Source organism: Arvicanthis niloticus, chromosome 7, assembly GCF_011762505.2.
Source record: "Arvicanthis niloticus isolate mArvNil1 chromosome 7, mArvNil1.pat.X, whole genome shotgun sequence".
NCBI lineage: Eukaryota > Metazoa > Chordata > Mammalia > Rodentia > Muridae > Arvicanthis > Arvicanthis niloticus.
In genome coordinates, this window is record NC_047664.1 from 89,725,393 (window position 1) to 89,739,178 (window position 13,786).

General features: G+C 41.7%; 1 protein-coding gene across 3 annotated transcripts in view; it reads right to left on the reverse strand.

Annotated features, from left to right (window-relative positions):
• The window catches only part of Rassf6 (Ras association domain family member 6), a 41,833-nt gene that overhangs the window by 24,415 nt on the left and 3,632 nt on the right, over window positions 1–13,786 (reverse strand). For all 3 annotated transcript variants that reach the window (XM_076938765.1, XM_034509180.2, XM_076938764.1), the window contains exon 2: window positions 8,575–8,673. In XM_076938765.1, coding sequence (XP_076794880.1) covers window positions 8,575–8,639 — 65 coding nt within the window. In that variant the 5' untranslated portion in view covers window positions 8,640–8,673. The remainder of the gene's footprint in view (window positions 1–8,574; window positions 8,674–13,786) is intronic.

A 13,786-nucleotide genomic window follows, 5' to 3' on the forward strand; every position in this document is an offset into this window, starting at 1 on the left:
ATGGCTCAGCGGTTAAGAGCACTGGCTGCTCTTCCAGAGGTCCTGAGTTCAATCCCCAGCCACCATATGGTAGCTTACAACATCTGTAATGAAATCGAATACACTCTTGGTGTGTAGGCATACATTTAAGCAGAACATTGTATACAGAGTAGATAAATAAATCTTAAAAAAACATTTTGTATGCTTTTATAAAACAACTATAAATTGGAGAGATGGCTCAGAGGTTAAGGGCTCTACCAGAGGCCCAAGTTCAGTCCCCAGCATCCATAATAGGTGGGCTCACAGCTGTCTATAACTGAAGTTTCAGGGGCTCTGGAGCCTCTGGTCCTCATGCACATACACACATAAATAAAATAAATCTAAAAAAACCCTAGGAGTTAAATATAAGTCTAATGAATTAACTATTGCTGGTAATAAGCTTGTGCTATTTTGTCGGTTATAAAGCTTCACACTTTCCAAACTGTGTATTAAGTGTATAATGTATTCACGATTTTTCAAAATTGACATCTACAATTCATAGTATAAATGGTTGCCTGCCTCTGGAAAGGTAGAATCAGGAAATACGATTTATTCCAGAAAATAAATCCTTATCAGTAAGCCAGCTAACACTGTCATTCTAAAGTATTCATATCTGTTAGCATTGGCAAAATGCTCAGAACCCACTTTCTCCTCACTATCTCCTTGAATCCTGGAATTGAAATCACACACTTCAGCAGGGCCTCTCCCAGAAGAGACTTTAGGTGCCAGGTCTCTTTGCCCATGGGCCTCTTTTTCTGGCTGGGTTGTTGAAGAAAGACTGCCCTGTCACCTGGCACACAGACCTTCCTCCTCTAGCAAAGTAGGTTAGCCCATTTCCATTGCAAATGAAGGGATTGGGTTCCAAAGTCAGAAGGCTGGGAGGCTGGGGAGCAGAGGGCCATCTTAACTGAAGTAAATGTTGCCTCCCTTGACATCAGAGTCCTGTGCAGGGGCACATGCCTGGAAGTTTCTGTCCTTTTCAAAGAGGTGGAGTTGCTGGCTTCTTTAGAAACTCTATGCTAGGGTATGAAGAGCCGCCCCTGCTCAGGGCCAAGGAGGTGGAGAACTAGGTGGCAAATACAGAAAGGCTCCAGATGTTTTGACTGCAAACTCCACTGGATGAGAGCGCTCTTGCAATGCTACTAACCCACACAGGTTGTGGTTAGACATTTCCTCTTCTAGTGCTTCAAATGATAATTCTTTTGGCCCTCTTTTTGAGTAGCCCAGGGTGGCCTAGAACTAAGGGACCTCTTTTGTTGCCTCCTCCTCTGGCTTATAGGCAAGAATCTGCATGCCTAACAAGTCCTTAGTGAATCCAGTGCAGCTGAGGGATTCCCAGTTTGGGGTCCACATTTTTCCATCTACAGCACTGAGAACTCAGGTGATTATTATCCTTTTAAAAGAGGAGAGGCTGTCTGTGGGGAGATCGACAGTTCAGATATGTAGTAATTCTCACTAGAACTACACTGATTGCTTCTGATGACTCTAAATTTGTATGTACGTCAAAACAGACATACCAAGAGGATCATCCTTTGACCCCTTGATGCAAAAGCAGCACCTAGAGACAGCGTACATGAAGTCCTAATAATGCTTGACCAAGGTCTCCGGGGATGGTTACATCCTCATTTCTATGCAGTGGGACTCTGTGAGGGACTGAAGTGTGTCAGGTGTGGTAGAAGCAGGGGGCAGCCTTGAACAAATCACAGAGGCTTCTGCAGATGAGAGTAACTTTCTAGCAGAAAGCAAGGAAAGAAAAAAAGAACAAAGGAACACCACTATTGGATAAGAGGGTAAGATCTCTGAGAAGAAAACACAATTCTACAATTCTAAGGTGCTTAGGAAAAAGACATGAGAGAGACGGGGCTCAGGAGGTCTGAGATGGAAAACTGAGACTTCAGTAATGGGACCCTCCAGCCAGAGGAAGAGTGAGGGAGAGATTCTAGGCAGACACACAAGAGCCATGATTCGAGCGTAGGACTACTTGGGCGCTTCTGAAGGAAAGGTCATGATTCAAAATGAGGTTATAGGGGTCCTGTCTGCCTCTGAAACTATACTGAGGGATGTGTATCTCGCTCTGAGTGCAGCAGGGAACCTTTGGAGGATTTAGCCAAGATAATGGGAAACATCTTATAGCTCAAAGAGGATGGGCCTCAGAAGGGAAGCCCCTGGAGGAGACTGTTGTCCTGTTGTCATTGTTCAGGCCAGAGATCTATCAGCTTCAACTGAAAGGCTGATGTGGCTTCAGAAGTGGAGGGATTGGCTGAGCCGTGAGGGTAGTGGGTAGGGCGAATGGTTCCAAATGCCTGCTCCTCAATCACCCCTGTTCTACGCTTGCCTTTCAAGTTTTCCACTTCTTCTAAAACAAAGCTTAATGGAAATTTTTGAAAAGAAAAAAAGTCACTTGGAAAGTAAGCACGGCTGTGCCACACATCACTGGTCATTGTTTGGACAGGCGCAGGTGTTGCTGCGAAACATTGCGGTTTGTGTGTGAAAGGTGAGGGAGGGGCTCTGCGCCTGGTGAGAATGAAGAGCAAGAGGGCCTCACTGAAGGCCCTCTCAGCTTCTTCCTGAGGGAGAATCCATTGGCTATTCTACTTAAATAAGTCGTCTATTAGTTTCCTGTAAGCCATCCAGCCTCACCAGGCCTGTGAGATTGTTGCTAGAAGTTGACCCGTAATTCTCAGGGCGACTGACATGAGCAAGCAGAGGAGCTCCAGCCGGGAGCTTTCCAGCTACATAGCTTCAAATACCTAACCCGCTATGCCCTCATGACTCCGACCACTGATTCTTCTTGTTTTGAGATAAATACTCGATCCAACTGAGTAACAGTTGTCTATTGCTCACAGAATCTCCGCGGAGCATGGAACATGTCTAATGGTATCATCTGCTTTGTTTAACATCCTTAAAAGTCTTTCTCTTGCTCTTTGAGTAAAATCCTCCGATCCTTATCACAGCACAGGATGATCTTGCATGGCCCCTCTTCCTTCTTTCTCTTTTAGTGTTTCTTTTGAAGATGTTTTTGGATCTAGAGAGATGACTCAGAGGTTAAGAGCACCATCTGCTCTTCCAGAGGACCCAGGTATGATTCCCAGCATCCATAGGGCAGCTCACAACTCCATTCCCAGAGGATCTAATGCTTCCCCTGGCCTCTGTAGGCATTGGGTTTGCACATTGTGCACAGACATACATGTAGACAGGACATCCATTTAAATACAATAAGTATTTTTAATGTAAAATAATATATACTTTTACGTGTCCTGTACCTCAACTAGCTTGGAACATTTTGCTTGCCGTAACTCACTGGCCACAGGATTTGGAGACTTCCTGTATCAGATGCCTCTTGATCCTGTGGTTAATTATCTCCCTAGTCACTACAGTCTCTCCCTGAACTCAGTAAGGTGAGGTCCTGTCCCTCCAGAGTGTTTAGCTTACTTTGTTTTGCCACCTTAGACCTGTACTTCCCAAAGAGTATAGCAGCCAAACTACCTGGGAACTTAGATGTGCAGATCCCCACCCCAGTTCTGAACTATGAGGAAGGGCCTGGCCTCTGGGTAATTTTCTGGGCAAGTTGAGAGCTGCAGCGTCACCCAGCAAGCTCCTTCTAGAAGGGTCCTGCTTTATTCCAACACCCCAGTTTTTCTTCTGGCAACAGCTTCTGGCTCACAGCACACCCTCAGACCTCATTTGTTTAGGGAATGAAATATGGAAAATTGAATCCCAGCCTGCTCTTGCGGGTAGGGAGGTAGATATCTTTTTACCAGTGTAATGAAGACATCAGAAATTCATGTAAATTCTATACAGGTAATAAAAATGGGGGGTGGGGTGGGTTTGAAGTTTGACTTTCAGACTCTGGGAAAGTCTCTGTGTATCTTGCAAAGGCCTTGTTTTTTAATCCACTGAATTGATAGAATGGGAGACTGCATAGCAGATAAACAGTACTGTTATTAACAGGGACTGCTGTTGATATCCTCAATGACTACTGAAAATCCATATGTTCTTTGGGAAATATTGGTTACAAAAAATTTTAACAAGTATCATCTTTCCACATATCTGTTGACATTACTGAACTTTCTATGACGTAGGCTCTTGTGCATCGTTCAGCTTTTTAAAATAATCTTTTATTTTCACCAGACCATCAGTAGTAACACTGTGAAAATTTAAAAACGACATCTACATGGTCAAATGTCCATGTTTTAAAGGGGCTGGTTCTAAGCACATTTCAAACCCTTTGTCTCTGGCTCATTTTAAAATTCTTGGTTCTTTATTTAAAAATAAAAAAGAACAAAAACCTTTAGAGAGGCCTTCCAGATCCTCACAAAACCTCGAAGTGGCCTTCCTGAGAGTAACACTATCTTGCTATAGACCTGTCTTCAGGGCTGGCTGGGCCTGTGCTCACACCTTTGATCAGGGGACTCTGGGCTCCTGTTGTAACAATGCCTTCTGGCTCTCTGAAACAGGTAGGCAGCAGCCTCAGGAACATGGTCCTTTTGTGTATAATTTGTGTGTAGAAATGTAGGTGGCTGGTTCTTTTGTCTCAGCAAAGGGTACTAGCTGACGTGCCTGGAACAAGAAGCAGTGAGGAATAATGTACTTTCTACATAGACATATGACGCCATGCTAATTAAACTTATTTACTAAGGACAAGAATGAGCCTGTGCCTCTTGGTCTGCGAGGGGTTGATACCAGTTTCCAAGAAGCACAGAAAACCTAGCAGGTTCTGAAGTCTGATCTGTATTTGAAAGTAGAGTGGTCTTTTTGTTTTTGTTTGTTTTAAGTACAGGGCTGGTATTTACTCACTTCTCAAGTGTCCCGATTCAAAAAGGTAAAAAACGAAGGCTCTTTGAAAGCAACCAAATGGAACTGTATTTAATTTGGAATATTTGCATGGGCACTCAGCACAGTGGTGACTCTAGGCAATGAAGCAGCAACTGAATTGTAGTAACTGGGGTGTGAAGGGAACTGAGCCAACACCCTTGAGTCAGGAGGTCTGGAAACAAACTGTCACCCAGTCCTAAGATACAAGCACTTTACTGGTTGCAGTGCCATGACCCACAGGGCCTCTTGTTTTATTGATCATATGTTAATTCTCATTGAATGTGCTAAAACCAAACTTTCAATTAGGTTGCTAATACTTTTTTCATATTTTTAAAATCTGTTTTAGTAGCAATTTCTAACACTTTCCTGCATTTCAGTTCAGGTAAATGGAAAACCCTGAATAAGTTGACAATTTCAGTGTTGTTTACTATGATGCCAAATGCAAACAGGGCGCTGAAGACCATTTAAGCGAGTAAACAAGTGGGGGCTGATTGCAGTTGAGTGTATACTGGATACCATAATTAGCCAGCAGTGCTGGTATCATTTTCGATGACACTTTTGCAGGGATTTCTTACAGTTTCGGGAATTTTGTGACAGGAAGTTAGAAGCAGCCAGAACTCCATCTCTTCCTGATCATTGAGTTCAGCATGTGGGAGAGCTACCTGACCAGTTCTGAGACAGAGCCCAGCATCTATACCGTTGGTGAATTCTGACTCAGAATCAAGTGCTCCACAGACTGCATATTGAAAAAATCTCTCTTGATGCACAATGTCTGTGGAATTATGCTGTTTCCTGATGATACTCAGTCATACAGGGCTCCAGTGAGCATACAAAGAGCCCAGGGCCTAAAAGACATCCAGACTACAGAAGACAAACTCTAAGGTCTTCACGTGGCTGATTCCAAGATAAGAAATTAAGCTCCCTACAAATTGTAACGTCTTTGGAAACATTTGCCCGCAGTGTGTAGTTCCACTCTGACATAGTTCATTGCTGTTAAGTAGTACTGTGGGGATATACGAAGTTTTTTAAATGCATTCATTTTTCTCTATATTATAAGATGAGTATTTGAAAATGCTTGTCAAAATATTTTCAGAGAGGAAAATACTGACTGTATGTATTAGGTGTTAAGGGTAATGTGTAAGAAAACAAAGGTACTGGTGAGCCGAAATAAACCCTTCCTTCCCCTCCCCCACAGAAAGAAAGAGAATTGGAATCTAAATTCAGTTTCACTGAGGGCTATGGCAGCTCTAAGCTGATTATGCAGTACTGTTTTAATAATTTAGGTCAATTTAAAATGTTATATCCATTGCCAGTAATTTTATAACTGACTTTGCTTTCCTTTGTTATTTTTCTCTAAGTAATATTTGTGAAAGCAAAGATTATGTGTACTTATATTTTCTCAATACTTTCCATAAGTGTTAAAGATGAACATCTATGTAGCACTTAATAATCACTTTCTATACCAGGCTCACCAACCTGTCCACTTTTATGAAACATATGCAAAAATATCAGTAGCTTGCACCTCAAGTGATTTACATTGTACCTAGCAGAGCCAAGCACTCCTGTTAAAAATACAAGAGGCCATGAGACCTTCAGCTGTTGGTAAGAGCAGATGTTTTTAGAGAGCTGATTTTTAGAAGTAACCGTACGTTATTTGCACATATTGATCCAGGGCTATTACTGCCAACCAGCTTTATGTATCAAAACAAAACTACAGCCATCTTGAAGACAGAAATCGGGGTGGTGTCTCTGTGTCACTGAATACTGCTGTACCATTCAAACATTTTAGGAAGATTTCCTCAAGTGGTATAGGAAGATATTTATAATCTAATGATGGACCTGTGAAAAAAGATACAGTGTAGTCCCAGCTTTGTAAATAGAAGCTGTGTTGGGTGTTGGTCTGATGCTGCTGTCTGAATGCTCAATTCTGTACCCCAAGATCTGGTTGCCCTGAGACAAGTGAATTCTGATATACCCAAGCCTTTGTTGTGTAGACATTGCTCCCCAATTTAAAACTACTGGCTAAAAAAAAAAAAAAAAAAGTGGCTACAGCCAATTACTGGAAAGAATAGAAACAGAATTCCAGTCACAGGTACTGACCATGAGGAATAGAAGAGAGGATGAGGAAGGGGATTGAAGGAGGAGGAAGACAGAGAGAACAGGGGGTCTCCATTAGATATGATGGACCAGGAGCACATGCCTGTGAGATGGCCCCTGGGGACAGGCTGGTGGAGCAGGAATAGCCTGGGAGAAACACAAACAGTAAAGACTTGGGGAACACAGATGGAAAAGTAGCTAGTCTAGCATTAGAGAATTAGATCAGGGGTAACCAACCAGTAATTGTGCAAAGCTAAATAAATAAATCATAGTCTGAGTCTCACTCATCTGGAAGCTAGGTGGGGATAGAAAAAGCTAACTAATTAACAAATCTGCCACCATGTGGCTGTTGGGAATTGAACCCAGGTCCTCTGGAAGACAGCAGTCAGTGCTCTTAACTGCTGAGCCATTTCTTCAGTTCTTCACTGGCATATTTTTTATATTAGAGAGAAGCTTCTTATCTTCTTTAGTGGAAAAGGCCAAGTCACACAATGGCCTCTAAAACACTGTGTGTTCTGAGCCCTTTGTGTCTCTGATCTCAGCTTTGTTTCCTCCCTTTCTACTTTAATTCCTCTGCACTGGCCAGGTATATTAGTATTGTGAGCATACATCTGTTTGGGGGGGGGGTACCCCACAACCGTTTACCTGAAGCTTTTCCTTCCAGGCCTCCCTGCCTGTCTGCCTCCATATTCTTCATTCATGTTGCTGCTTTATTTTTGCTTCCTTTATTTAAGCATTTATCTCCATATTGACGGTACCCTCTGCCCTTTGAAAGTAAGGGTTTCGTTTGATTTATTGTGAATGCTTATTGCTTAGTCCAGTCCTTCTACAATTAGTAGCCAGCAAGCATCTGAGCAATGAAGGAAGGACACTTCTCCCTTTAAGTCCCTTTCTACTCTTACATCTCATCTTTATCCTCTCGTGGTGTTTTTTGTTGTTGTTGTTGTTGTTGTTGTTGTTGTTTTGTTTTGTTTTGTTTTCCACATCTGTGCCCCATTGCTTTGCTACTCTGTTTTACAACCTTGGCATTACTCAGTGGTGGTCAATCCTCATCGTAGCCCCCTGACTTGGGCACGTTTGGGTACCATTTCAGTCTGCACTACCACTTTCTCTTTCTCAGCATCTGCCCTGGCTCAGCCAGGTTCAACTCTCATCCTTTTAGTTTTCAAACTTTTATTGTTCCCAAAGCAATAGAATACGCTATTTCCTGTTTGTAGGAAATTAGGTAAGGATGTTGCCCATATCTGTACAATCTCACGTCGAGAGGAAAATGGTCTTTGCAAGAAATGGAAAGACAGAAAGAGAGGGAGCTAAGGACTAAACGTGATTACTGGCCTCAGAATAAACTCTGAATGTATTGATTTCATTCATGAGGAACTTTTTTCTCCTTAACTCAGTCTTCATAAATATTTGAGTTATTAAAACTGAAGTGTAATTTTAAATGAAACCAGGTAAATGTTTATGACGTCCGAGTGGCCATTCTATGACAGGGTATGTATGGCTTAGCAGCCTTATCTAGCATCTTACCTAGTGACTCACAGCACTGATCTTGTTCATAGGTCATTCCAAGAAGTACTGAATGGCATATTCTACCAGTGACTGAAGTGGAATAACATATCACACATGTGTGTGGTGTATGGTTACCTGGTTATGAATGTCCTCTCATTGACAAAGATCCAAGAAGGGAATTGGTGATCCATCGCTGTCATCCTTTCTCTCTTCCCAAGGCGATCTGAGGATGCCCTGAAATATTAGAACAGAGTTACTGCTCTGCTGCTGGGAGACATCCCTAAGGTAGTCTCTTATTTTAATTGGGTATTTGCTTATGTCTTTAATGTACATGAGAAAGCTTTAAATCTGCATGAGGGGTTACAGTCTTTATGCTGCAGCAACCTAACCCAAAATGTCTGGGCCCTGGAAATGGACAAGATTCCAGGCACTGAAGTCAAGTTCTGGCTAGAGAGATGTCTACATATGATGCAATACCCTCCAACTCTCCTGCAGGGGCTAGAACCTGAGATCAGATATCATCAATCATCTCTGTTATGAGTTCATATATATGGCACTAGGGTGTGAGCCACAAGTATTAAGCATATTTTCTGCTTCGTCTGTTTTGCATAAATACATATGCAATTATCATTGCTTGGAGTCTGAAGAATCACAGGCACTATATTCAGAATCAAAAGCTGGGCTGTAAAGAAATTTTCAATTTTCTTAACAAATGGAACCTAGTTGGGATATTTTTTACTTTCATAGCAGACTGTTTGGGTAGGGTAAGAAGAATGGAAGACATTATACATCCTAATTCCCTGGGATACCAGGAGTGACAGGAAGAAAAGAGGAGAGGAAGAAGAAGAGGAGGAGGAGGAGGAGGAAGAACAAGAACAAGAAGAACAAAGAGAAGGAAGGAAGGAGGAGAAGGAGAGGGAGAAGGGGAAGGAAGGAAAAGAATAAGAAGAATAGTTAAATGGCTACTCCACTAGTATTTAAAATCCCTGTTATCCACTTTTCCTTTAAGCACTTTGCTGATCTCAACAGGTGTCTTGTTTCACAATCTGAACAGTTTACTGTGGTCTTTTAAAAAACACTTCTACGGTTCAGACCATTACATCACTCTCTTGGTGCCAACCTTCCAGGATTTTCTTCTTAGTACACATGGCCTAAGTCTCTTAACCTTAGCATTTATGGTTTTTTGTTTTTTTGGGTTTTTTTTGTTTTTTGTTTTTTTGTTTTTTTGTTTTTTTTTTTTTTTTTTTGGCTTGCTCTCAGACCTATCTTTACAAACTCAGCCCTGAAGCACTTCTTCAGTGACAGGCCTTGTGTAATGAAGTTTCATACCATCAAGTTTCCCCTCATCTCTTCAGCTTGATCACAAGGCAATCTTCACCGTAGGTCCAGATGTCTCATTCGGGGACACTTTTCAAGTCTCTACACTGCTGCTTTGTCTGCACCACTCTGATTCTGGCTTTCTGCTTCCAAAATTGTCATTACTGACTTAACGTTTCATGTCCTTTTGTGCTTCCCTTGTTCAAATCATGGCTGGTGTTCTACTTAAGAATACTTTTCAATGGCACACATTGCCCAAGGCCTGTGTCCTGGAGGACTCACCCCAGAAGGGACAAATTCTAGCTCCAATCAACTCTATGCTATGCTGTCTTCCAACAAAGACACAACTTGTCCTCGAGCCTAACAAATGGCAGTTATGAATTCACAGGATTCAGCGGATCTGAATGTGTAGCTATACAGACCTTGCTTTAGCTTCTAAACCCCGAGTGTTGCTTTTATATTTTTTCATTCTTAGGACCTATCACAGAGCCCTGCAGGTATTCCATACCAAGGTTCTCCAGTGATGGTGATGTGGCCCAAACACTACCTTCTCCCTCCTGGATCAACTTTTGGGTATTTACCATCTATTGGTTTAATTTACCCCATCCCATGCCTCTCCTCCCACACTTGAGTATTTTGCTAAATTGTCCATTTTGTCTGCCTCAAAGCAGCATTACATGAGTCTGATTTTTCTCTTTCCTTGATATACTTTCTTCTTAGGCTTCTGAGATAAAACAGCAATGGTGACTTTGTTCTATTTTCCTGTCAGCTCAGGGCTCTCAGCATCTTAGTCTGTTCTGTTGACTTCCGTACGTACTTTTTAGATGCCAGCAGCTTCGAGAGTCTATTCCAGCTCCACTTCTCTAGCTATATTTCCAAGCAAATGATTCCGTGGACCAACCACTCAGCTCCTGTTAGAACATGAGTTCTAGAATCATGCTACTACCTGGTTTCTATTAAGACATCTAACAGCCTTGCCAGCCATGTGGATGTAATAAAAGCATCAGCTTCCTCTCAACTCTACTACTTCCTGTTCCACAGTTCCTTCCCATCTGTCCAGTTAGGCTCTCTTCTATCATAAGCACACACACATTCTCTTTGACTGTACTTTTAATATGACCTGAATTCAAGACCTGGAAAGCTGTCTTGCCTGCTGTTACAAACAATGACCCACAAGCCAACATCTATGAGCCAGAGGGCAAATTCCCATCAAACACTGAGGACATTTAGAAGTGAAGGCTGTCAATGGAAGTGCCACGTGACATCACAGTGAAAAGAAGTGATGGACCAAAGATTTATTGTAGCAGCTTCCTATCGGTCCCATTGCTCTGCATTTGTAAAAAAAATCTGAAATACCAATAAGGAGGGCAAACCACCATCGTTCAAGTACTCCGTCAGACTGTGGTCTGTGCTAAAGTAAATCACAGCAGAGAGGTTTCTAAGACTCTGGAAGATAGAGTCTTAGTTAAGAAGGCTAAGATGAAAATTTATGGACAAGAAGTTTTAAAAACTGTGTTTGTAGCTAGGGTGTGATCATTGAATAAAATTAATATTGAACAGGTATGATCCCCAAACTGCCTAATAAAATGTTGAGAGAGTTCCAATAACTAAAACGTAAGAGAATGATTGGTAACATCTCAGTCTCTTTGTTTACTCAGAGGGAAGCATGGATCTGTAAATTCAATTTTTTTTCTCCTCTCTCTTAGTCCTGTTCACCATGACTCAGCAAATGAAACCTTAGGGCATTCTGATGAAAATCTTCCAAATTAGTAAGATAGGTTAAAGGTTTGAATCAGTTATCACAAAAAACTGAGGAAGTAATAATACAGTCAGAAGCAGCAGAGATAAAGAGGATGAAGGAAAACAAAGAAGAACTGTAAGCCTAGAACTTTCTGAGGTCATACGTCGGTCATCCAGTCAGTTCTTTGGTGGAACACAATGCTCTATGGCTTGAGAAGGAAGACGGTTGCTACAAACACTTGCTTTGCTTGGGCAGCGAGTCCTCGTCACTACCAGGCCCAGGGGCGAGAGTTGATTGACTTTAGATTATGTGCAAAATAAGAGGACTGGTTTAATAAGTTTGGTTATTTACTTTTCCATTTTGCCCCATAGGATGGATTTCAAGAGGCAGAAAATTTGACAAGGTAATCAAGTCTTAGAGAGCCCTGGGGACAACAGGCAGGTTTAATTAAGGGGAGCCGGGAAGGAAGATGCCCAGGGAAGTAGAATCATTCCTAGCTGGCAGATGGATCTGGAGCCTTCAGAGACGGTGACAGACAGCACCAGTGTGTGGGCTGCCCTGGGAACTGAGAAATAATGAACGGGGATTCGGGGCTCACTTCCTCCAGCTCTATTCCTGCTTACATTGTAGGCATGCCTGGATTTGCCAGTTACCAGAATGAGGCCAGAGGTGCAGGGAGGAGGAAGGGAATTCAAGTCCCAGTGAATGCAAATAGACTAGTCAAAATATCTTCCAGTGCCCAACTATGGATGCCTTCAGTGGTTACTTATTTAAAAGTGGACATTTTGGTTCACTCATTTGAATATCCAACCAAGTGTTTCTTGAGTGTCTGCTGCCATGCCGGGTATAGAAATGTAGCCTATATCTGAATGTATAGCCAGTGGGTCAGGTTCTTTGAAAGAGATTGAAGAAGAAAACCAAAGCAAAATATTGCTTAGCCTCTAGGACTTCACTGGCTTCTGAACTTTTACAATAAATTACCACAGCTTGCCAATCATTTAACTGCTCTCTTTCCTTATTTCCCCAGACCTTATTTTCCTTAAGTTGACTACGAAATTCTTCTCAGCAGGATTGCTACTACATTTTCTTCATTTAGAGTCAGTATATGAAGCATACATATAAAAATTTATAAAATATTAAGTATAGTCAACCTATAGGGAAACATTAAAATATCAATAACAAAAATTAAGGGCTATAAGAGAATGATTTTTCTTTTCATTTCATATGTATACTTTTACAACATATGTAAGAAACTTATCTCACTGTACACTTCTACCTACAATAAAAGTAACTAAGAAACTAAAATAATCCCAGAAGTATCACATGGGAAGAGGCACTATGCATTTTAATTATGAGGTAAGATTATATTAAGGTCTATAAACATGGCATTATTTTTTTAAAAAGAAAATTGTTCTAGCTTGGAGAAGCAATGGGAATGTACAAATATGTACTTTATTCTGAAACAAAGATGTTTTCTCAAAACTTGGAGGATGGAAGAGCAGAGCTGCAAGCAATTACCTCTTAGGGGAAAAGAGCTATCTGTAACTCCATGCATTACCCAGTTTCTGAAAGACGGAAAAGAGTTCATAGAAATATAATTTCCAGGAAATTCTTGGCTTCATATTTTTCTCTCCTACAGTAGCTTGGTTGTAGAGATGACAGACAGCTGCCTTGAATTCCTGGTCTTTCTTCCTCCACCTCTTAAGTGCTGCAATTACAGGTGTGTGTGTAACCACACCTGGTTTTAAAGTATTTTGTTTTAACTTATGAATTCAAGGCAGTATTAAACAGGGTATGGATCCAAAGACTGGACTTCCATACAAGGAGGTCCTCAGTTCATACAAATGTCCCTAAAATCTACTGCATGGCTCCATGGCATTCGTGCAATGCCCTGCATTCTTCTCAGAGTGCCTTGGGGACAAGTAGAAAACAGGATTAGAAGAAAAGGCAAACTGATCATCAACTGGAGACTTCAGGCATCTTTCCCCCCTCAACCCGCAACTGCTACTGTGGCCAGGTTCCAGGATTCTCTGCTGTCTCTGAGGTTCCAACAGGAAATTCTAAAAGTTAATGTCTTGAGGATCATGACTCACTTTTCCTATTCACTCACTAGCTGTAAAATATCAAACACTTTTTCTTTTGAGCCTCCAGTGACTGGGTCCTGAGTAAGGATGAGAGTCACCTTCCACACAGTCCTGGCTTCTTGCAAGAAGACCCTTCCCTATCTTCATCAGTTGGTATCAGTGTATCAGCTGCCGGGGAAGCACTACGATTGACTGTTTTGAAAGG